Source organism: Vidua chalybeata, chromosome 5 (assembly GCF_026979565.1).
Source record: "Vidua chalybeata isolate OUT-0048 chromosome 5, bVidCha1 merged haplotype, whole genome shotgun sequence".
NCBI lineage: Eukaryota > Metazoa > Chordata > Aves > Passeriformes > Viduidae > Vidua > Vidua chalybeata.
The window spans coordinates 17,859,801-17,883,984 of NC_071534.1; the positions used below are offsets into that span (position 1 = coordinate 17,859,801).

At 42.2% G+C, this 24,184-nt stretch overlaps 3 protein-coding genes and 1 non-coding gene across 11 annotated transcripts in view; all 4 read left to right on the forward strand.

Moving 5' to 3' along the window:
* UBN2 (ubinuclein 2) overlaps positions 1-9,433 on the forward strand; it is a 51,645-nt gene extending 42,212 nt beyond the window's left edge. For both annotated transcript variants that reach the window (XM_053943277.1, XM_053943278.1), the window contains exon 17: positions 253-9,433. In XM_053943277.1, coding sequence (XP_053799252.1) covers positions 253-302 — 50 coding nt within the window. In that variant the 3' untranslated portion in view covers positions 303-9,433. The remainder of the gene's footprint in view (positions 1-252) is intronic.
* Positions 9,434-9,724: 291 nt separating this feature from the next.
* FMC1 (formation of mitochondrial complex V assembly factor 1 homolog) lies at positions 9,725-10,891 on the forward strand. Its single transcript, XM_053943287.1, has 3 exons — positions 9,725-9,813; positions 10,194-10,554; positions 10,646-10,891. The coding sequence occupies exons 2-3, from the start codon at positions 10,426-10,428 to the stop codon at positions 10,838-10,840; spliced, it is 324 nt and encodes a 107-aa protein (XP_053799262.1). The 5' UTR covers positions 9,725-9,813; positions 10,194-10,425; the 3' UTR covers positions 10,841-10,891.
* On the forward strand, positions 9,845-9,917 carry TRNAR-CCU (transfer RNA arginine (anticodon CCU)). The gene has a single exon. It is a non-coding gene; the product is annotated as a tRNA-Arg (tRNA).
* Positions 10,892-13,438: 2,547 nt separating the features above from the next.
* The window catches only part of LUC7L2 (LUC7 like 2, pre-mRNA splicing factor), a 29,156-nt gene continuing 18,410 nt past the window's right edge, over positions 13,439-24,184 (forward strand). For 3 of the 7 annotated variants that reach the window (XM_053943282.1, XM_053943283.1, XM_053943285.1), the window contains exons 1-2: positions 13,439-13,658; positions 23,465-23,559. In XM_053943282.1, the coding sequence (XP_053799257.1) occupies positions 13,598-13,658; positions 23,465-23,559 (156 nt within the window). In that variant the 5' untranslated portion in view covers positions 13,439-13,597. Of the gene's footprint in view, positions 13,659-14,937; positions 15,062-21,700; positions 21,772-22,927; positions 23,034-23,464; positions 23,560-24,184 lie in introns of those variants that run through there. The other 4 variants (XM_053943279.1, XM_053943280.1, XM_053943286.1 and 1 more) reach the window with 3 other exon arrangements.

The window sequence follows — 24,184 nt, forward strand, 5'->3', positions numbered from 1 at the left end:
TCATTCTTTATTTGCCAAAAAAACTAGGCAGTGTTTTGGTATGAAGCTTGATATATCAGGTTTCAACAATGCTATTTCTAATAAATGAACTACAGAAAAGATGCAGAGTCTTCCACTCAGTAAAGACAATGTACTTTTTGGTGATGCTAAAGCTGAACTTGCCAAATTCCTGTCTCTCCTACTGTAAGTTACAAAAACTAAAGTTCACTCATACTTTTATTCTTCCATTTTGTTTCTGTCTCTCAACTACAGATGGAGGCCAAAGTAAAGGGGACACTAAGTTACAGCGGAAAAACCAGTGACTTCTGGACAAGCAAGGGAGCTGAAGCAGTTCTGGTTGGCTGACAGAATCTGCCCAGTTGGGAAAGTGCTTATTGTCACAGGGCTGCTGTTTCTGTCAATGTTTACATATTTTGATCCTAAGCACTGTGGTGAGAGGAAGAAGAAAAATAAAACAATACTTGATCAAAGAGAGAAGGAAAAGGAGGACTGGTCCTCCTGGTCATGCAGACTGGTCATAGTTTGATATTGCCTAAAGAAACAACCTTTTTTTATCTGCTCTGATTGGCTCTTAAAAGAAATTGATTGTCAAACCCACAGCAGCACCAACATTTTTTTCTGGGTGAAGTCCAATGGAAAGTGGAGATGTTGAAAGGTGCTAGAATAGGTTTCTCCATTCATTGCATAAAGTGGAATCATCCACTTTCTTAGTGCCCAACGTGCCCAGTATGTGTAGGTCCCGAGTGTACTATATGGTTATGGACCAAAGGTTATGTAGAATAGAGATGGTGCTGGGATACTTTGCATTATAATTAAACCCTTAGACAAAAGCAGTTTCTGATAATGGGCATTTATCCAGCTTTAGAAGGCTGTTTCACTTTAGGGAGCCTACAGATGTATGCAGTCTCAATAGAGAATTGTCTTCAAAAACAGATCTCTTGGTACATCAATATGTGAGACACAGACTATTTGATTTATTTTCAGGGTTTTTTTTAGTACAAAAGTTCTTATTTAAGGGAGAAAGGGGATGGAAATCCATTTACATGAAAAGAAACCCACATTTTATTGGTCAGACTAGCATTTCTTTCCCGCTTTTTTTTTAAATCACACTAATGTTTCAGTATTTCCATTTGTTAAACTTCCTTTTACCTTGTGCTTATTTGCTACTGGAAAGATACTCTATTCATGTCTTTCATAAACCACAACCAGTTCTTTTCTCATTCTCAGGCTTCATCTTTTATCTAACTCCTCCCAGAAGCCATGCATTATATTGATTTGCTAGTTAAAGAGAGCTGATTGTGACCTATTCCAGAGTCAGATTAATACTGCTTCAGGCATTAGCCAAAGAGGAGTCGTTTAAAAGCGACCAGAGGTGCCTTCTCTTCTGGGGGCTGAATAGGTTGTCTCCAGCATTTCCAGCCCCTGCTGGCCTGGGGAGTTTGACCTGAACTCTTTCTTACATGGTAGCAGAAGACTGCGGAGCTTGCTTTGTTGTTTTTTTTTTTTTTTTTCTTTGATAGTAATACATCAACCAGTTCACATGTAAGATTAGGAAGCATCCAGCACGTGTTGCACTTTTGACACTAGCACAGAACTTTGCTGTTGAGTCCCTTGAGCTGTCAGATGAAAGGTGAGAATGGCATAAACTAAAATAAGTCATAGGGAAAAGGAGCAAATAAATCAGTATGATGCCCTTCTTCTTCAACCCTGAAACATTCCTTTGACCAGAGAGGCTGAAATTCTTAGTAGATAGTTTATCTGGTAGTTTGACTTGAGACTGAACCAGACACTACTGGTTATCTCACACCTTTAGAGAGACTTTGACCCCTGAATAATGACTCTTCAATGTATTTTGCTAGATTACTTAGCTTGCAGGTTTCTTTTACATGTGATTTATTTTTCTTAGATCAGACAATAATTTCTTTTCTATTTAGAGCTCATTTTAATTTTATATAAATATATATACATAAATTTAAAATAATATATATTGTGTATTTAGTATAAAAATGTTGGGTTGAGCTCAGCAATAAATGTTTTTGCACAACACTTCTGTGAAAGACAGATTGAATTAAGATGCATTAGTTCATTAGTTTCACTCCACAGCATCTGCCAATTAAATGCTTTTTAGCTGGCGCTAATGTTTTTTATGTGATGTGTTGATCAGATAAGCTTGCATCTCTGTTGAGGTTTAGAGTTGAAACACAAATGCTGTGTAGACCCTAGCATTAATACTGCACAAATTCTTTCAAAATACCATCAACTATTTAGAGTGCAAGCTTCATCTGATATTTTTTTTCTTTTTTCCAGGAAGGGTTGAAGGAAGCCAACTTTTGTTTTTTGAGGCCCAACAGTTCTGACAGGATGTTAATTCTCTGAACTGTGTCAAACCTGAGAACTTTAACAATGCATGTAGCTTAGGGAGTTGTGGCAGTGAGCCATTGGGCAGCAATATATTTGAAGGACCCTGTCCTAAGAGAGTTCTACCTCTTCTGTGTTTTCCTCATCAAGGCATCCCATTCAAATTGTCATCTTTTGTTTTCATACTTACTGAAATTTTAGACTGGGAGACTTGGAGCCCTTTATAACTACAGCACAAATTCCCTTTCAGCATTCCTTTCTTCTTGGAAGTATGCTTCATCTTCAGTTGAAGAATATCCTCTTTAAATCTTGAGGGTAGGAGTAGTCCTACCTCTGTGTCCTATTGAGCTTCTCAGTCTTGGGAAACAAGTAAACTAATACTTATTGTGGAAATAGATACTAGGATGATGAAAATAAAGATGGCCATGCATTGTTTGTGACATCAGTTCAAACAACCACCCCCAGAAGGTAACTCTTTTCAGTCATTATACTCCTGTTAGTCATGATGCTCCTGAGCATCTTTTGAATGAACAGCATTGGGGATGGGGACCCTTTCCTTGCTGTTTTCTATTCTCCTTGGTTAAACCTAGCAAGGCCAAATCAAAGGAAATAATAGGGTGGTTCCCAGAGACCTTTGCAGGAAGCATAGACAGAATGGGAAAGATTACTGCAATGTTTTATTATTTTCTGCACAGCAGCTCTTCTGAAGACATTCCCCCCCAGGTTTTTACTACTTTTTAAGGGCCTTTGTTAATAAACAAACTGTAGTTGTACATACTAAATAAACCCTCAGTATTCACAAGCAATAAGAAAGCCAAGTAGAGCTGTCTTTTCAGGCAGCAGGGCTGAACTTGGTTTGGGGACTGTATACGAGCTAATGTCTCAAGCTCTCAGAAAGCCCCAAACAAATGCAAGCAATAACTTCAAACACAGGTTTTAGATGTTGAAACTGTCTGGGTAGTATTCCCTGCTACATGATCCAAAGTCCCAAAAACCATGGTAGCTATTTGAAATAATTTGAGACTCTTGCAAAGCAAGAAGGCAGGCTAGATGAAAAACAGGCTGCAGAGTTTCCTGATACCTTGGACTATAACTGCAGTGTTCTCCCATTCCAAGACACAAATGGCCTAAGTCACTTTGTCCAGCCTTCTTTGTTGATTTGAGAAACATGTCTAAATACTGATCAACTGAGTCACAAGTGCAAGATGCTGTGGGTTTCACATCTGTTTTCTGCTAATCAGAAGAAACTTCTAATTACTTGGGTTCTGCTTTGTGTTTGAATCTGATAAAAGTTGTCCGATGCACGGATTTAGGGGTGGGACAGGTGCTGAAAGCCTGTTCCTTCCTGCAGTCCCATCACCTGACCCTTCCTCCACACTCCTTCTCCACTTGGTGCAAGACCCCTGAGGACGTGAAAACAGAGAAATCTGCAACTCTCCCAAGCTGCCATCAGTTGTGCGAACCAGTAACCCTCTGGGAGTCACCTTGGACTCCAACTAACTTTATCACATTTGCTGCTACATTCATAAAATGAACTTTTGGCTGTATTTATTAGCAAATTTTAATCTAGTTTACAGGTTTTTTTTGTTTTCTTTGGATTAGTTTTTGCCCGCAGTTGGATTAGAAGCGTTCGGGTGTTTGGGTTGATGGGTTTTTTTTGTTTCAGTTTTTTTGTTTGTTTGTTTTTGAGTGAATTGGTGAAAGCACAGTGGTCCCTCTTCTGCTTTTGTTCTGGATTCTTTTTGAAGATGGCATTGCAGGGAAAACCTACAGCCAAGCTAAACTGTGGAAGGCTTTCTCCCACACCTAACTTTTCATCTTTTGCTGAACTGGGGGAAAAATCATTAAAGGGACACTTGTTTTTTTGTTTGGGCTTGTTAGGTTTTTTTTGTTTTGCTTGTTTGTTTATTTTCATAAAATGAACCAGAAAGTTAAAGCATTAGGCAAACAACTGATTCAGTAACACTTTATGCAATTTTAATTTTAAAGAAATTATTAAGAAGGTTACTAGACTTTTATTTGTCCAAGCTCTGGTGAAATGGCTGTTACCCTTCATGACTTACTTGATTCAGGCCTTTGTCCTTTGTTTAAGTGCCTTTTTTTTTTTTTTTTTTTAAATTTTATTTCCCTACCCTCTCTAAACTTTTCTCAGCGAGCCTGAAGTGCTGGAAAGCATTTTGGAGGAAAATCTTAAGCTTGCCAAGATGGCATTATGCTGTTAAACTGGGGTTTTTCTCCCTTTTGTAAAGAAAAAAACAAAACCACGTGTGTAATGTGTGTAACTTCATAGCTGCTGTACTGTGGCATTGGTTCTGTGTGCTTGTGCATTCTTTCTCACACGCACACATGTGCGCACACACACACACACACGAGCAATATTCCTGAAACTTACTCATCCTTCTCCATTCTCCTGGCTCTGTTAAATGCTACTTCAAGGTTGAACATTTGTGCAAAGATGACAGTACAATAAAAGAGTGTGTGCATGAGTGCGTGTAAATGTGCATGAGAGAAAGGAAGTGGCTAACGGGAATGAAACTTGTTGCATTTTTCTTTGAAGGTTTTGAATTTGTTTTTTAATTAGATCATGAGTAAAATATTATGGGCCCTGTTTGGCAACCTTACTAATTACTGGACTGCTTCACACAATCACTGAATCTGAGGCAGAGATGTGTGGCTGACAGCCCCAAGGAGCTGGGAGGTAAATAAAGTTAAAATAGCAGCTTGCAATATATCTGAATTGAGATTAACTGCAAGAATCTTGTATGCAGCTGGTCATATCTACTTGATACCAGTTACTGCAAGGATTCTCACGTTTACCAAAGTTGTCACTTTTCACCATGCATCCTATGTAAGAAAGAATTTGGTAAAACCTGCAAGAGTGCAGCTGCTAATTGAGTTTAAAGCTAGCTATGCTTCACATGCTGCCTAAGTCACTTGCCATGATGTCATGACGTACTTTTCAAGTTGTACTTCTCAGTTTGTTGAGATTTCATTAGTGGTTTCTTCTCTTACTATAATGAACAGTAAGTTCATGTGTTCTTAGCTGCAGATAAATCCTCATAATAGTATCTGTGCTTGTTTCCTTCTTCTCAGACAAAATTAGCTATCTGCAATAGATGATCTAGTGATTTTAACAGCTTTGTGCTGAGGATCTAACTTATGATTATTATAAACATGAATACCTGAAATTAGCAATTCACTTGTGGACCAAGTGCTAAACTTAAGGTAACATGCATATGCATCACTAGACTGTTCTAGTTCTGTGATGTGTTTCCCCTAGGGAAGATCTAATTTTGAGTTGCAATATGAAAAGGAAGCATTTATTTTGCAGAGTTGGAATGGAATGATGAGTCCTTCATGGGTGGAGAACCAGTGTGGAAGCCAGAAAATATGGTACCAAATATGTTCCTGGCAGAGAATAGCCTAACTCAGTTCTTTGCTTGTCTTCACATGTTTGAGTTAACCCGTTACGCAAACTATGCCGTAAGTGGATTTCTCCTACCAATCTAATGGTGCCAGTCAAAGATAGGACTATTGCTGGTAGCTCAGCCAGTTGGAGTGGTAGTTGAGGGTGCTTCTTCATCTGTCTTAGGTGCATCAGTGAAGTTACTTCAGTGAAGTTTACCACATACACCAATTACGTTGTTTAATTCCTTTTGAACACACATGCTCTTCATCCTGGGCTGATATGTGGGATGAGGAATCTACAGCTGGTGATGATGGCTGACTGTTGCAGTCTTTAACAAATGCAGCTGTTGTAAAAATCTGTGTCTGTCTACTGCTTAAGAAATCACTGCCAAAATAAGCAGCCAGAAGTATGCTTACTGGGTGACTGGAAAAATAACTGTTGTGTAGGGGAATGCTTTATTTGTGGAAACTTCTGGTGAGGCTTCATCATCCTTTTTCTATGATGCAGTGATCCCTTGCTGCTGTAATAGCCTTTTGGGGCCCTAGAAAGCCCTGGTGCTGCTGTGAGTTATGCTGAGAGATCAACATGGCCTGGAATTGGCCCAAAACTGGGGAAGTACAAAGATTCCCTGCAACTGTTTTTGCACACTCATAAGTAAAACTGCTAAACTTGTCAGTAGTCACAGATATAGGCCTGTCTTTTGTAGCCATTTTTGGCAGCTGTAGTTTTACCCCAACCACCACCATGTTTTGTATCTAGAAGTGTGTATCAGTCTCTGCCATTGCTGTCATCTCCTGCTTAAACAACAACCATCCGCTACTAACTTTTTCTTTATGGTGAAGTAATCCCAACCAAGCAATGTACACTATATTTGGCTCCTATCGTGCGCAATGCAAAAAGGGTTTTTTGTCTCTTCCTAGCAATGTGTGCAGATGCATTTTATCAATAAATAGTCATATTTGCTATTGTCTAGTACCAAGAGAAAAAGAGTGGGAGAATCAAATAAAACCACTCAGAAGATGCCTCTATCATAGGCCAAACAGAGTAGTTGCTGAGGTAGACAGAGTTTCATTAAGACTTAGCAGATTTCACCAGAGTGGGGGAAGAAACTTTTTTTGTGTTCTCAGCTTTTTCCAGCTAAGGCCTTAGTTTGATTAGTAGTCACTAATATCAACTATGCAGATAAGTATTTACGTGTTTCAGTGTTACATGGATTCCTTTCCCCAGCTATCCCAGCTAATATTGAAATTTTACCCAAAGAAAATGGAGTATTTTTGAATGTCTGTAATGCAGAACTTTTTGCTAACATGAAAAAAAATGTATTTTAAAAAAGAAACCCTTTCACTGGTGCAACATGTAATGTCAAGTGTCATGAAGTTGCTTGAGAGGGAAGCTAAAATCACTTCTTGTGACAGGTTTTAGTCTGAGAGTTTTGTAGGATATTCAGCTCTCACAATTGGATTAAGAAGCTGCAGAAATGTTTTTTAATGTACAGATTGGATTTGGGAAGAAACTCTTGAGGACATCCCAGGTTTCTTTCCAGCATCAGAAGTGAATTAAATTAATTTCTCACTGATATGAAGTTGCTTCTAAACAAGGTTACCAGCTAAATAAAAACTAAATCCCAGTCCCCAGGTATTTCTCACTGGTCTTTTAGTCTTGTTGTATGTAACTACAAATAACAATTTAGCTCAGAGGTGAGAATTGTAGTGTGTGTTTTATTGCCGGTGATTCCATCATGTAGCAATTAGTACCATGTTCTTGCATAGTTATCAAGATCTGTACTGGAAATAGATGGATAAATTTTATTTTTGGACTACTGTTAAAAAAAAAAAAAAAGGCAAAATTAACTACTACTTTTTACCCCCCAAAAGTCTACTGAGGAGCGCTATATTTTAGCAGTTAAACTAGTATCCTTGTTAACGTGATTTGTCTCTTGTAGTCTTTTACTGAGAGTTAGAAGCATTTAATGAGTAATCCTTAAAAAGTTGCCATTCTCTAGCTTAAGGTCAGATGCTTATAATAAAAGGGCATCTGTGATGATAACTTCTGGTGATGCAAAATCTCTATGTTCAGAATACTTCATTAGGGGGTCCCTTTAGGCCTGCCTGTTAAAAGAGGGTCAGTGAAGAAGAGTGCCCTGCACAGCTAACGACAGTGGGGAATATCCCCTCCACAGCAGTTTGGCCTCCGTATCCTTTGTTTGGTGTAACTTAAAAAAAAAAAAAAAAATATATATATATATAAGCAAGTTTGAATATAGCCAGTTTAATTCTACCTGACTTGCTGTGATCCCCCAGACAATGAAGAGCTGAGAAACTATTTTGCTGCCTTTCAATGAGGAGCTTAGAACAAAAAGCTGGAGGAATTTTTTGTTGTTGTTATTAACACATGTTAAATCACAGCTAGAATTCTTTGCATTCTTTGGCTTCAAACAAAGGAGTGCACAGTTACTACGAGATGGCAAACCTGTTTGAGTTGGTGATTCCTGTGATGCTGTCCTCAGTCCAGCATGAATTTGCATAAGGTCACCTTCCTCCTTTGAACACTCGCGCATTCCGGGTCATAGGGCTTAGCGATGGAGAGAGGATCCCAACAGCCTTGTGCTTACCTGATGAGCTCTCCAGGGAAACTGCCCCATGAAATGCTCCCCTCTTGTGACAACAAGCCTGAACAACCAAATGCAGCTACATTTGGGTGGTAAGCACCACTTTCATTTGGATTTTTTAGGGAGGTGTGTTCCAATAACTTCAAGGGATACTGTGTTTTAAATGTGTGGTTTCTTTCCTCTCTCCTTATAAAACTGGACCTGAACACAAGTTTTGAGTTGTGGGGGTTTGTTTTTGTTTTGGTTTGTTTTTTTTTCTTTGTAATAATCTCAGGACCTGAAAGATTGTAGCATTTAGTGTGTCTTAAAAATGATGTACTGTACCAGCCATGGATTTTGTAAATACACCTGTCTCCCTTTTTTGTATTTTAATTTTTTTAAAATGTGTAAGGCTCTTTGCCAGAGGAACTGGTGCCTGCTTTATCTCCATCCTGAACTGAAGCAGGGAAAGGAAGAAGCTGCTGCCTCAAAAGCCTGTGTCAGTTCCAATGTGTATATTGTTCTGGTCAGTTTAATGGCTGTTAGTCTTTTGTTAGTTGGGAAGCTGGCTAGTTCCCTGCACATTCCCAGTTGTGGCTAGCAGAGCCCTGTCAGGGAGGCTAATTTTAACTCTCTCCTGTGTGACTACTTGATGTCTTCACTCCTTCTAGGTACTCAGGTTTCCTATCCCTGAGCAGTCCAATGCTTTCAGAGGTCAGGACTATTGGCCCTCTGTGAGAATAACTGGAGAGCATTTCATTTTATCAGTGCTCTGATCCAAACACAGTCATGGGGTTCGTATCCTGCAAACCTTGCAGGTAACGCTGCCTTCACCTGTTCCAGAAGGGACTTGCCCTTTTCTGCTTTCCTGAAAGGAGCGCAAGCTTTTTTTGGCAGCAGACTTTGCTCTGGGATCCACCCTTGCCGGCAGACCCCTGTTCTGCAGTAGGAGCCTTACTCAATTTGGCGTAGCTGTTCCCTGTCCCTGACTGCGACAGGCTTTTTCATGAGTGTACTTTTCTGTTTTTTTATGTGTCACGTGTCTGTGCTGTATTAAATAAAGAGGAATGTACATATTGGCCCTGTGTCTGTGATTTCTCACAAAAATAAAAATGGGAAAAGGTTTCACTTGAAGGTTGGCCCTCTTGGGGCTTTTTGTCAGGTTTTTCGGTTTTGGGGTGGGAGCCTTCTTCAGTCAGGGGAAGCTCTCGAGCAAGGGTAACACTGTGTGCAACGAGCAGAGTTTAGAAACCGCTAAGGGGTCAGTATGGAAGGGAGCGCTTCCCTGTGGGAACACCGCGTTTTTCGAGCGTGCAGCCTCGCAACGCCATTGAGGAAGCTCGGCCCCACCGGGCTCCGGCTCCCAGGGGACCGCGCGGCAGCCGCGCTGGGCGGCGCTGCCCAATCACCGGCCTCCGATACACACCATAAAAGCAAAGGGGGCGGAGACAGAAGATAAGTAAGTACACAAAACCCATTTCCTCGCGGCAGCCCCAGTGGCCTAATGGATAAGGCATTGGCCTCCTAAGCCAGGGATTGTGGGTTCGAGTCCCATCTGGGGTGGGTGCTTTTTTTTTTTTTTTTTTTTTTTTTTTTTTTTTCTTTCCCCCCGCACTCGAGCCATGCCGCCTCACACACGTCTGTGAGCCGCCGGCTGCGTCGGGTCTGCGGTCCTGCACTTTTTCCTGGGCGTCCCTTTCTGGCTCCAGCGGGACCCGAAGCGCCCTTTAAACCAGATACCCCAGAAACTGGCGGGGTCGCGCCCGCCGCCCAAGCCGGTTTCCTGCGGTATAATGCGCCTCTCGGACGGCTCCTGGTGCTCACGCTCCGTTCCCACAGGCCGCCTACGAGGCGTAGAGCGCAGCGCGAGACGTGCAGCGGGCGCGCCCCGGCCTCGGCGCTCGACCCCCGGCACTCGACCGGCGCCGATTACAATGGCGGGGGAGGGCGGCGGAGAGTAGGAGGAGGCGATCGTTCGCTCGGCGCTCGACTGCCCGCACTTGCCGGGGCGCGAGGGCGAGGCCGGGCGGCGGCGCTCGATTGGCCGGCGCGCCCGCGCGCGGCTCGGAAGATGGCGGCCCTGGGAGCCCCGCTGCGCACCCTGCGCGCGCTCCTGCGCGAGCTGCGCCACGCCGCCGGCCGCTCCTATCGCGACAGCCCCGCCTATCGGCACGTGCTCGCCGCCTTCCGCGCGCACCGGGTACGCGCCGCCTTCCCCTTCCCACCCCCGCCCCGGCAGCCCCCGGGGCTCGGCGAGGCCTCGGGGCCGCCCTGACCGCCGCTCCCCGCAGGTGACCAGCGAGAAGCTGTGCCGGGCCCAGCAGGAGCTGCACTTCCAGGCCGCCACCTACCTGTGCCTGCTCCGCAGCGTCCGGGAGCACGAGGCCCTGCACCGCGAGTACCACGGCAGGGGCGAGCGCTCGCCCCAGGAGGTCGCCGGACTGGTGGGCTTCAGACTGCCTCAGCAGCCGGGAGGGAAGGGCTGAGACGGGACTGCTGTGCCCAATGTTTATTCCTCAATAAATAAATATCCTAGAGCTAGTGGAGTGGGCTGGGTTCTCTCGCAGGTGCTTTTTGTCAGTTTCAGGCTATGGTGTGAAAGCCGTAACTGGAGACAACCAACCCCTCCTCCCTTTATCAGGCTTCCCAGACGCCCATCCCGTCCTTGTGAATGTGTGTTATGGTGGGCACCCTTCCACGGGTTGACAGAGAGGTTGGCTGTAGTGGAAAAACATGTCAGCCTTCACTGATGAACTGCTTGTCTATGGGTTTGCAGGGGTTCGTGGTTCCCCCACGTGATTCAAAAGCGGTAGGTGAGAGAATTTGTCCAGTGTTTACTGAAGCATTTTCCAGCCATACTCTGTATGTGGCATTCCCTACTCTCTCAAGAACAAAGGTCTCTGATGTGGAGCATCTGTGGATTCTGGCGAGCACTGCAGTAGCACAAACCTCTTCCACCTTAAAGACGTTTTTGGTTTTTACCGTGGCAGTGAGTGAGCAGTAGTGATTCAGAGAGATGAATTCTTAATGAGTTACATGTTTCTCTGTCTCCTTGAAAAGTCGACTGTGCAACTGCCAGCTTCCTGTGCTGCCCTCACCCTCTGAATCTCAGAAAAGCGGAGGGGAACTGACTGAAGCCAGTCACACGAGGTACACAAATGAGACTGCGTTTTCTCGCCCATCTCACAAATCTGGAGCAACGAGTTCCTTTTTATAAAAGGTCTTGAGTTGTTGCTGTTCACAGGAGAGTGTTGAATTGTGTGCAAGATATGTAAGAAATTTATAACAAGAATGACTTTAAATGGCTAAAAATGTGATGTTTACCTGGGGAGAAGCCTGAAACAACTCTAAGAAAATTAGAGTGTGTGTGTGTTGGGGTTTTTTTACTGCCAGGGAAACAAAAGTGTTCTGTCAGAAAAGCTTTGCAAAGAGAATCAGCTCATCTAAGTCTACTTCTTCATTCCCCTGTATTTAAAACTTGGGGATGGTTTAATCCCCACAGTATAGTGGAGTGGCACAACAGATCCTTAAAACAGGGAAAATTTGGTCTGTTTAGGTAAGGCAAGGAGATGTGAACTACAAGTTTTAGGGTTCTGTTGACCAGAATTCCAGTTTGCAAGTCTCACAGTGTCTCACTAGTTAAATGGTGTTTTTTTCTGAAAAGCCTTGATATAACAGGTGGGAAAGTATCAACCTATTTTCAGCTCAGTAGATCAGAGTTGTGAGATGTCACCACTCACTGGGAATGGCACACTGCTTGTTCAGCATTAGTTAATGAGAACTGCTGCATTCTATGGTATATTGCTTGAGAAGGGAAATAAGAAAATTTAATTTTTTTAAAAAAGCGATCATTTGGGCAGACACAGATGCTCTTTAAAGAGTAGAGGGAACTCAAGTGTGTATGGTATTGGTGTAAACAGTCGCTAAAATTTTTCAATTTCCCCCTAAGCATACCAAGGTACTAAATAGACAGTTCTAACAAGCATTGGTGTCTCTTCCATTTACTTCCCCTTCAATGCAACGTGATGACTAACAAAAATAAATTTAGATTAAAAAAAAAGAAATCAAAGCTAGGACATATTCTAATTAGCTGAAGGGCACAGGGTAGAGAATCTTTTCCTAAATTTGTTACAGAAGAGCATCTTCTCTGCAAGTCCTTCTGAAATGCAGATAATTGGGGTGAGGGGGTTATTGTTAGGGCAGGTTGCGTGTTGCCTTTTTTCTTTCATATGGAGCTAACCTTGAACACGGCAACGCTTGTGGACGATTAGAACTGATCTTTGTGACGGGTTTTGGGCACTAAATGGCAACACGATGGTTGACAAAGGAAGAGTCACAAAATGCAGGCGTTAGAATGGGTAAAATTCCTTGTTTTTTTGTTTTTTTGGGGTTTTTTTTTAATGGATCTTGGTGCCCTGCAAGTTGAATTATCAGCCACACATGCCGGTAGTCTCAGTTTTAAGAGAGGTTCTGCAGTTAGCGGGGTATTACAGTAACTTGTCTCACCACGACTGTAGTCGGTACTTGAGAGAAGCAGGGGCCGTTGCAGCGGTGCTGCCCGTCAGTCCAAGAGGGAGCTGTCCCCAGGCGGGAACTGTCCCCATGCTGCGCTCCCGGCCCCGCCCGGGACCCCGGCCCCGCCCGGGACCCCGGCCCCGCCCGGGACCCCGGCCCCGCCCGGGACCCCGGCCCCGCCCGGGACCCCGGCCCCGCCCGGGACCCCGGCCCCGCCCGGCGCCGCCGCTGACCCGGAGACCGTGGCGTCACACCGGCCACGCGGGCCTTCCCGGCCAATCAGCGCGCCCCAAGGGCCCAGCCCGGCGGCCCAATCAGGAGCCTCGCCGCGCGGTGCGTCACTGGCCGAGCGGCGCAGGCCGTGGCCAATGGGCGAGCGCCGAGGCCCGTCCGTGCTGACGTCGCGGAGCGGACGAAGGAGCGCAAGGCGCGTGCGCGTGGGTTTCCGTTCCCGCCGGCGCGCGCGCGTGGCGGGCGCGGGAGGGAGCGGGAGTAGGAGAGCGTGCGGCGGCACCGGGTTCGGCACGAAGCGAGTTTCCCGCTCCGCTTCCCGCCGGGAAAGCCGGGCGGGGGCAGCACCCGCTCCCTGCCTCCCACCGCGGCAGCGGGGGAGCGGCCCCGCCCGTGACGCGAGGGGCAGGGCCGAGCGCCCGCCGCGCCTCGGGCCTTGTAGGCCGCTGTCGGCGTGACTCGGCCGGGCCGCGCCGGCCCCCCCCCCCGCGCTCAAGATGTCGGCGCAGGCCCAGATGCGTGCCATGCTGGACCAGCTCATGGGCACGTCCCGGGACGGTAAGTGCCTCCTCGGCCGTGCTGGGGCGGGGAGGAGGGGGCGGAGCCGCCGCAGCCCCGGAGGTCACGGCGGTACCGGGCGGGCCGGGCCGTGTTCGCCGTGATTGGCAGGCCCGAGGCCCGTTGCCCGCACCCCCCGCGGGGCGGGGCTGCCGGGACCGTCAGCGGAGGGGTGGGGGGAGCCGGGCACCGCCTCCCCCCGCGGAGCTGCCGGCGCCGGCTAGTGTCCGGGCGGCCGCGCCGGCCGTGCTGCTGCTGTTGGAGGTCCGCTCCTGGCGGTGTCCGCGGCGCGCAGCCTTTCCGCCCGGTCGCTGTAGATGGGCACACGCGCTTTCGAGATTCTGATCATCGAAGGGAGGACATAGCGAACAAGAAAAATTCCCCCCAGGCCAACAGCCGCTTCAGTAGAGCAGGGTGGGGTTTTGTGTCGTTATAGATTTGTCTAAAGTCTGGCCCGAACCATCGTGTTAGGCAGCAGGCAGGTATGGCTGTTGCTTTCTAAAAGGCAGTGTGAGATTGACCCAAGAGGACAAACTCTTTTAAAAACAAGCGCCCTAAACGGGCAAGTAAAAGCTTAACATCCGGAGGCAGTCATACCCAGAGGGAGATACGAGATATACGGTCAGGTTTCAGATCGCTCTGCGGTCACACAGGGAAGAGTAGTGCTGCATAAAGCTTCCCGCAGTTTTTGTTGGGGTGCGTGGTGATCGCCTTGAAAGTCTGAACCGGCACTCGCCCATAAATCCAGATAGTTGTGGGGGCTGCTGGAAAAGAGCAGTTCCACTTACGCTGTGCAGCTCTTAACTTGCCAACAAGAGAATTCTGCACCCGAGGGTAGGCAGCAATTAGAGATAATTTAAATGTTCTGCATGTGGTACTCATTCTCAGTGTGTACTCACTCTTGCAGACGTGTTATGTTTGTGGAAGCTTCGTTTTGAATTAACAGCTACCTGTGTTTCCCCATGCACTGAGTAGGGTGTGGGAACTGGGACATACTTTGTATGTCCTGATCATCTCTTGGTACTGGGCTAATGTAATATGGCAGCTTTTTTTAGTATAATCCAGAATTTCGAAAAATGTAACTGGTTTACACATTCTCCTTGTGTTGTGAATGCTTTCTGCTGAGTTCAAAATTACTGTTCAGCGAAGATTGTCTTCTAGAGTAAGGCTGTTTAGTTAGTTGTTATCATACAAGAACTAATTTGGGGTGGTTTTGTCTTGTTCCAGAAGATTTTCCAATACTTTCTGTTGTGGCTGCATATGTCTAAGTGCTTGGCAAAGTAACACTGTCCTTATGGAACTCAAGTCTTCCCAGTGTTGGCACCTAGATTGCTGTCTCAGTGCTACCCTAACACTACACAGAAGGTTTAAGGGGGATGGAGAAGCTGTTTCAGTTTCTGAAGGTATTTTCTGTTGGATGGTGGGAGAAGAGTGTGATTTACTTGAGACAGCTGCCCAAAAATGTTAAGTGACTAAAATCTAAACCAAGAAAAGCCATTTCAGGCTATATTTTCTCTGGCTTTGTGAGAAGGCAGTTGTTGTATTGATAATTGTATTCCCCCCCCCTCCCGCTCGCCCTGTTATTCCTAAACCACATGTGCTGAACTGTTCAGAAACTAACTGGCTAGAAAGAAAGCATTTAAACAAAATAGGCAGGATGGGGAAGGATAAGGAGAAAAGACCATTTGTAAAACTGGCTTCCATTATTGGATTGAGGATCTCTGTGTAACACCATTCTAGTTAAAAAAAAAAAAAAAAAGTCCAGTGGAGCTGGAGCATCATCATTTATACTGAATTGTACAAAGGGCTTGAAAATGAACCCTTTTTTTGCAGAGCTAGTACTTAATAAATTCAAGGCCAGGCTCAAGGTCATTGAAATATTGCTAACCTTGAGAGTAGTGGGGTTTGGGGTCATTAGGTTTTTTATATTCCTGTTACCTTTGACAAATAGACTATTTCTGTTAACATGCAAATTGCAGATTTTCATTAGAATGTGTCAATTTTTTAATTTCTCAATAGATCAGAACTTTAATTTCACCACTTGTCCCCATTGTCTTTGATTTTGCTCTCCCTAGCAACACCTTAGAGTTTCTGAAATAATAATCTTTCTTGGGCAATGTTTTTGTTTTATACTGTTCAATATTACCAAACTGCTTTTTACTTTTATACTTTACAAAGTCTGGCCAGTCTTTTTGTCTTGTTCGGGGTTTTTTTGAGAAGCTTAGAATATGGAGGCTTAAAAATGTTACCTGTTTTTGAAAAGGTAGATCAAACATTGCATCTCGTCAGTGGGAATAGGAAAAACTCAGAGGTAAATTTAAAACAAGAGGTAAATTTAAAACCAGCGTCCGTGCCTGAATATATGTAGGATTTTTTCCCTTTTAGGTTATAGTATCATGTAGAAAATATAAACATGCCCTGAAAATGATTTTGAAAATTCCACAATCAGATGCTCAAACATGGTTTTAGGAGATGAGCTGTAGGCTGTAATTTGTGGGACAATGTGCACACTCATTATGACTGGTATCCCTAGGGCCAGGGTGGAAAAGCCTGGAAGATGCAATGATTAAGTGTTTTTATAGATTTGCTGTTAAGCTCTGAGAACACCTAGAAAGCACAGTTCTGTATTCATTGCGGTGATTCAAAAAATACCCACTACTAAGCTGTAAGAATATTAATGAAAAATAATCTGTGTTTCAGAGGAGACTCCTCTTGTCAAACAGGGCTGCCCAGCATGCGGCCGTCCAGAAGCAGGTGTGCTGCTCCAGGCCTGGCCCTGGCTGTACCCTTCCCCAGAGGGCCCTGTGCTTGTGAGCAGGGACAGCTGAGACCTTCCCGACCTCTTTGGCAGCCTGCTGCCTCCCTTGGCTGAATTTGGGCAGCAGGATGGATGCACTTGCAGTCACAGGGCACGGCTGGCTGGCTGGTACCTGCCAGGATGTGGGGCTCGGCAGCCTCTTGGCAGCTGCTGTGCCCAGCGCTCCCTGCTCTGTGCCTGCCTTTGCTCATGTGACAGACACCTGACAGAGAGTGGAACTGAGGGGACTTGGCTGGTGCTTCTCAGGACTTGCCAGTGGGTTGCAGTTCTTAGAAAACAGCTGGGGTATCTGAAAAGCAGTTGTGTTGGTTATATCAATACAAAGAAATGTCTGAATGGCAGGAGTGGTTCTTTTACACACATGGGAAAAGCATTTATAAATTATTATTTAAAAGCACATGGGTTTTTTTAAATACATTGCATATTACCTAGGTTAACCTTCTCTTGCACACTTCTCTGACAAGTGGAAAGCTGAATTGGATGTGGACTGTGCCAAAAAAAAACAAATTATTGTTGATTTTGATGCTAGTAAAAAGCTGGGTTTTTTTTTAATATAGTCATGACTGCAGGCTGAAAAAAATCTCTGAAATGGCATTCCAAGTACTGATAACCTGGCATACCTAGAGAGGCTTTAAATATAAATTACTGAATATATAATATGGGTTTTCCAAATATTGAGAAATAAGTAGTGCTGAAAACCAGGTGCTAATCTTAATGAATGTTTTTTTGGTTTTTTGGGGTTTTTTTGGTGGTGTTTTTTTTGTTGTTGTTGTTTTTTGGGTTTTTTTGTTTGTTTGTTTTTGTTTGGTTTTTTTTGTTTTTGGTTTTGGTTTTTTTGGGGTTTTTTTCTGTTAACACTTAAACTAAAGGAGTTTTTATTCCATATGTGAATAGTTAAAGGTTAGTTCAAGTTGAATTTTTTGTTGTTGACCGGAGCTGCAGGGACTTGTGCACATAGAAAAAGTATGACTTTAATTTTTTAAAATACTATTTTTGAACTGTAAAGTTGAGTAAACATTTTTAAATAGTACGCTTAAGTAAACCCTGCTTTTGCCATCCCTGTTCTCCAGAAAACAGGAGTGAGCCTTACAGATAGGATCATAACTATTAATTGAGTAATTTACAAATTGAATGAAATGTTAACAATCGATATTAGTATCCCCAGGACTGGGTCTTTTTCCATAATATAGTTTAAATGGGCAAAGATTGAAAAGTTTTCTGTAAAAGGCCTGATTTAGAAGATCCCATTTGAACTTGAATCAGCTTATCTTGCCCAAGTGTTTCTTTTTCCACCAGGTCAGTTATGTGCTCTGCCTTGCTGCAGGGGTGAGTGCTGGAGTCAGCCTGAGGAACTGGTTGGAAGCAGAGGGTGAAGGAGGATCATTACTTGTGACAGTAGTGCAGACAGCAGATCCCAATGGCCCTGGTGCCTCACAACGTTTTGAAGCTGCTAAGACTTGACTGTTGCAAAGAAATGTGATGGTGGTTTGTGTTTTTAAAAATAATTGCCATCACTTCAAATTTTAGAATCTAGACTACAGTCTAGAAATACAAAAATCTAGCAAAGTTAATTAGATTCTCTTAAAAGACATGTGAATTTGTGCGTGCTCCTGAGACTTACATGTCATGAAAAGGTTCTCCCAAGCATCTTAACAAATACTGTGCTATGTGACTAGCAGAAAAATCTCCGGAGCCTTTAGACAGAAGCCATATGTGTGAAGTGCCAGTCAGCACCTCCTTTTGCTTCACCTGCTGGCTTTTGGAACTGAGCTGCCATGTTTGAAGTCTTCAACTCAGTTCTTCAACTGTTACTAGCAAACACTTCTCTTGTTGTAGTTCATCTTCTTCTGCCTTTGAAGCTTATAGTACCCTTTTTGCATCTGTTCACATCCTAACTGTTTTTTCTGGGTTATGCTTCAGTTATCCTTAGTAGTGGTTAGTAATGTGTGACTTTTCTGTCCTCATTGTATGGAAGGAATTGAATTGACACTCCTGTGCTTATTTTACTCATCCTGTGTTTGTTGGCACACTTTATACAGTAACAGAGGTGTAATTTAGAACTTGTAACCCATTTTTTTTCATTTCTTTGTTTTAGTGTGGGATTATTGAAGAATTTCTCTGTACTTAACAATGGGTGGAGGGTTTATGTAGGTATTTGCAGGGTTAGGTAGATTTTTGATTTCCATTTTGCTTCATGCTTAGAGGTAGAAGGTGGTATGTGTGTTTAAACTTTGATAGATCATTGTTGAGGATTTTGTAACCATTTTGGGTAGCTCCAGGCTGAGAGCCAGGCTAGGGAGCCAAGAGCCTCTTCCAAGAGCTCTGCTTTCAAACGCAGAGCAGCAGCAAAGGCAGAGAAAAATCTCTCATGTACAGGAATTTCTGCAAAAGCTCCCCAAAATGTTGAACTGAAATCAGCTCAGAAATCTGAAAGTAGTCACAACACACAAACTTCATGAAAAGGTCCTTTATTTGTGTCCAGGACAATTTGTCAATCAGGAGTGATCAGGTTTTAAGAGCGATCACCGCGTTTAGTAAATTGTCTGTATTTTTTGGCTTTGTTATAAAGTTCTGATAGTTTAGACCTTAAAAATTATGGGAACAGTGAAGGACTTGAGGAATTATTCTCTACTTGGAATGCTGTCTAAAATGGCATTTATGAAGAAGCAAATGGGCATATTTATACCTCAAGGAAAACCATTCTTACATTTGTTCAACTTGTAGTGCATTAGCTAAAGGATGGTCTCATTATATTCTGCATTCATTTGTGTTGCTTCAGTCATGGTGTAAAACAGAAGCAGTCCTAGTTAGAAATATGTGTTATTCTAAAAGTGTTAGATCAGGACATGTCCAGTGTTAGTGACAAGAATGTCAGAATTAGCTGCCCATTCACTGTGCAGCAGGAACAGGATCTTCTGTGCCTGCATAAGCCTCAGTTAAATAATGGTGCTGGATACTGGTTAGACCAGGCTTGCTTTGTGGGTGGAATTTGATACACGGTTTTTAAACACATACTCCACCCAGTTAGTAGTTATTGAATAAAGCTTTCGGAGTCCACTGCCAATATGTTGGGACTCATGCTTGAAAAATTTGAGTGGAAAGTTAACCATTTTTTGTTGATGTATCTTAATTCAGGAAGTCAACAGCATGAAAATGAAAATTCACTTTGTTTCCTTTGCATGGATTGCACCACTGGTTTACAATTAGAGGTTACAGTTGGATTATAAAGGGTAGTTCTCATCAGTGCTTTGGGATTGTTGACAGTAGTGTATTAGGGTACATCAGAATAGTAAGAGATGCTGGATGAAAGAAGTCATTGTTATGAGCATGTTAACTGTGCTAAGTATTGTTGATGCATAAGTGTTTGTTCTGCTGGTTTGTGCTTAAAATATACTGAACAGGAATGACATTGTGCTGGCTTGCTAATAGATTAGACTTGGGAGTTCGAAGTGAGTTGTGTAGTACATTGTACATTGTAGTACATTGTAAGCTTAACCTCTAGTTGTTCCTTAATCAGCAGTATGCACTGGTTCTAAATATTGATGTTAATTTTGCAGTCAGTATGTTTTATACAAAATAGAAAACTTCCTTTAGAAAGTTTAGATTACTGCCATAATCTCTTGAATATTTGTATATCTTGTGTGCAGTTTTCTTAATGCTTGTAAAGGATATGAAATGTGCAAGTATAGAAGTTTCCTTGGTATTTTGCTTTTTTTCTTTTCAGTTCTGTTTCAAAGTTCTCTGTTTACTGGGAAAGTAATCTCTTAGAGAAGTGTAGTTTGGAACAGGTACTTTAAGTAAGACTAAAGCTGATGCTTCTTGGGGAAAATTTAATTTATCTTATCTCCATGTAAATTTTAGCAACCATATGATTTTTCTTTTAGTGGAGAAAAATCTAATTGGAAACACAGGGATGGCTTAAAGTAATAGATGTTGACTTCTGTAATGCCGTGGTAAAATACTTTCATTTCTCTAATGAGCATGAGTCTTAAAGATCAAGTAGTTGAATACTGTGCTGTTCTTCAGAGGCAGGGTTAAATAAACTGCTATTCTGAGCTGATTTAATTATTTACCTATTAAAAAAGAATTTGTAATAAGGTCTGAAGTGATCATGTCCTCTTTATAGATGTTCAAGAATACTTTTAAAACTTAGGTGACTGCAGCTATTTGTTGCCTGGGTGTATTACTTTTTTATTACAGAACATACAAAGCTTTTTTTTTTTTTTTTTTGATACTCATTTATTTAGATTTATCATTCACTTGTTTGTTTGACCATACAAACAAGGTATCAACTTCCCTACAGTTCGACAAGCAGAAGTAGCATCTTGGTTACCTGCTGCAAAAGTTCTTGTCTTTAGAACACATTTGTTTGTGTTGGTTTAGTTTTTAGAAGGCATCTGCATAAATCTCATTTGCTGTTGTAGGCAGAATGTCAGATGCATAGTGGATCCACAGATTTTATTCTTCCCTCCCCCTCCAGCAACCAGTGTAGATCCCAGGCCATCACCCTCTCAGGACGATTCATCTGTAGGTCAGCAGCAGAATAAATTTTCTGTATTTTCTTTCTGAAACAGCATATGTTACAAAGAAATGCAAATGTATAAAATTGCTTTTTGTAGAAAAGAAAATGTAAATACCCCAATCATATTTGTAAGGGAACCTTTCTAAACATTTTTTAAATGCTTGAATAAAGGCACCGTGCAGAAAGAATAAAAGTTTAAAATACAAATACAAATGTGTAAAGTACTCTTAAAGCTGTTGCTGATCGGTTTCTGCCACTTTTTTTTTCCCCTATGCTGTCTTCCTCAGGTTGGTAATTGTGATAATCATGGTAGCCACTTTGATGAAAAAGACTGTATTTCAGCTGTAGTATCAGTACCTAGTTATGGTAGAGGTGTGCAAAAAGGTATTTGGAGGTAATGTCTGTGAAACTACTATTTGCCAACTTTGCTTAAGGAACCTGAGTCTTTGAGCAATTTTCTGGTCTTTAGTAACTCCTTGACTCCTGATAGGTTAGTGCTATTAGGCCACCAGCTTTGGGGTTGTTTTTTGTTGTTTTTTTTTTTTTTTTTTTTTAAATACTTTTCTTTATTTTGTTGATGTGTCTTTATATAGAAGAATCTTTACGGTCAACATGTATTTTTAGATGCTGTGTTAAAATTGCTGGCAGAGTCTATTATTCTATACAAACTGAACAATCTGGCCCCTTGTTTTATTTATAAAGGTTCAATGTATCTTTGCCTGCCTACATCAATCTGCAAGGGAGTGTCAGAAAGGCCCCGCATTCGCCGAGCCGTGAGTTATCAATAACTTTTCAGATGTGTTAATGAATGTGGAACAAACGCAGTTATGTGTTTAAAAAAAAATAAAGATCCACCTCCTAAAACGAAAAAAAAAAGAGCAAAACTCTTCACTGCAGTAGTAGGCATGATTATAAAGGGATTACTCTGAATTTTTAGTACTGTAAGTATAACCGAGCAGTAAGGTTGCCCTCTAGAAAACCTATTGTTGAACTGCTTTGAAGCTCTTTAGTGTGTGGGTGACAGGTTTTACCTGTTGTATCTTGCAGGCAAATTAAGCATGTGTTGTTTATGAAAACTTTTGTTTACTAAATAATCTGAAACATGGCCCATCTGAAAATGTTATATATTAGCATCCTATACATAGAACAAATATTTTAAAATCTGATTATATAATAGTAAGAAAGGTTTGACTAAAACAATACGGGTTTTTTATTCCTCTCTGTTGTAGTTAACCTCAGTAAAGAATATGGCTTCTTGAGTTGTTAAAGAGATTCAAATATAGAAGTTTAGAGTTTCAAATCATGAAGCCATAAAAAACCTTGAATAACTGCAAAATGTATCTACACTCCCTAAAATATTTGATGAAATGGAAGAGGCTGCTGTCTGAGCTCACATACTGAGAAAAAGTATGTCACTTTTTCTCCCAGCAGCTCTTTTTGCTTCAGTAATTCACCAGTAGGTTTTCAGTTATAAGAAATCATACCAAATTATGTTCCAAAAAAAAAAAAAAAAAAGGCTGCATCTTTAGAGATAAGATTAAGGTGTTTTATCATGCCTGTGTCTTAACAAGAAGAGAGCCATTGCAGTGATCTCTCTTCTCAATTTCAAACAGTGATAATTATTTTACTCAAAGGGAAACATGTTCAGCCCTCATCCCCAGAATACCAGCCAGTTACTTTGTTCTGAAGACTTCAGGTCTTGCTCCAGGAAGGGGTTCTTTAACCTCGCAATTGGACCTCAGTATCTGGGCAGGTTGATGCTTTTGCTGATGCAGGAGCTGCAACCTGCCACAATGAAGATATAATTAAGATGTTCCACCCCAACAAACAGCATGTAGAAGAAAAAAGGTTTATCATATGGAGATATGCAAACAGCTCTAAAATATTTTGCATAGAGGCTATGCCCGTATGTTTGATTTTTTTTTTCAGGTTTGTAAGCATTTAAAATCATTCTTCTGCCAACTCTTTATGCTACTCCCATCAGATGTTAAAGGGTGTATTGCATCCAAGAGCAAAATCATAAAATGAGTATCAGGTGGGATTTGGTGAAGACTCTTATGTGTTTCATTTTATGTTTATGAGGTCGCTTTGATATGCTAATTCTTGCATAGAAATACATCACTGTTTCATGCAAAGTCTGAACAGAGCATTATATAGCTCATTTAACAAATGCTATTGTATCAAAGTGTTTTTAAGCTAATACTGACTTTCTGGTTTCAAGCACTTTTCCTGCTGCATTTTTGAAGGGGAAGTGTGAGAAGATTTTAAAATAGCATTATAGAGCATTAAAACACACATTTGTGGTTTTGGTGTTGTTTGACAAAGAAGCATAGAGTGTTTTGACTTCTAGTTTCCATAGACCTTCAGTATGTGACAGGGCACTGTTAACGCTTTGCATGTAACCTGCAGGACGTGTCTGACTGACACAGATTTCTGACCTGGAATGTGCTGATTTCTATATTGCAGGTGACACCACCCGCCAGCGAATCAAATTCAGTGATGACCGAGTGTGCAAGAGCCACCTTCTCAACTGCTGCCCTCATGATGTGCTCTCTGGAACTGTACGTAGCTAAATTTCATGTTTTATTTAGATAAGTGGAGAAATTGAATTATATCTGTTCTTTGTAGTATTTCCTTAAATTTCATTGTTCAGTGACTATCTAGCACTCTCTGGTAGTTCAGAGGAACTTTCATAAACAATTAATTTATGGGTTCTGAAGTTAATTTCAGAATTCTTCTGTTCTATATGCTAATTATTACCTAAATTTCATTGTTTACATGAAAAGCCACATAACGTTATGGACGTGAATTGCGCTACAGCAGAGTGGCCTTACAGTGGCACAGTTGCAAGTAATAGAAAGAAATAAAATACATTGTATGTGTAAGTTATGAAGTTACTTTCTTAAAAATGTATGTTGTAGTGGGAAAGTATTCCACAGATGTATTTGTATAGAGAAGTACAGAGTTTTTTCTCTCTTCAGAAATATTTTAATGAAAATAATTGAAAGTTCAAGTAATTAAATTTCTAAAAGTTGAGATGTGTTTAATATGATAGTGACAGTTACTATACAATATCCAGTTACTGTGCCATTGTTATAAATTCTAAAGCAATTTTTGAATCTCCATTTATGGCATATTAGTAACTTGTTTGACTTGGACTTTTGTGCACTCTGTAGTAGAACTTCC

Coding starts and splice junctions, on each gene's coding strand:
- FMC1 (XM_053943287.1), top strand. CDS start 10,426: ATGGCGGCCCTGGGAGCCCCGCTGCGCACCCTGCGCGCGCTCCTGCGC. Junction 10,555..10,645: donor CCGCCTTCCGCGCGCACCGG/GTACGCGCCGCC, acceptor CGCTCCCCGCAG/GTGACCAGCGAGAAGCTGTG.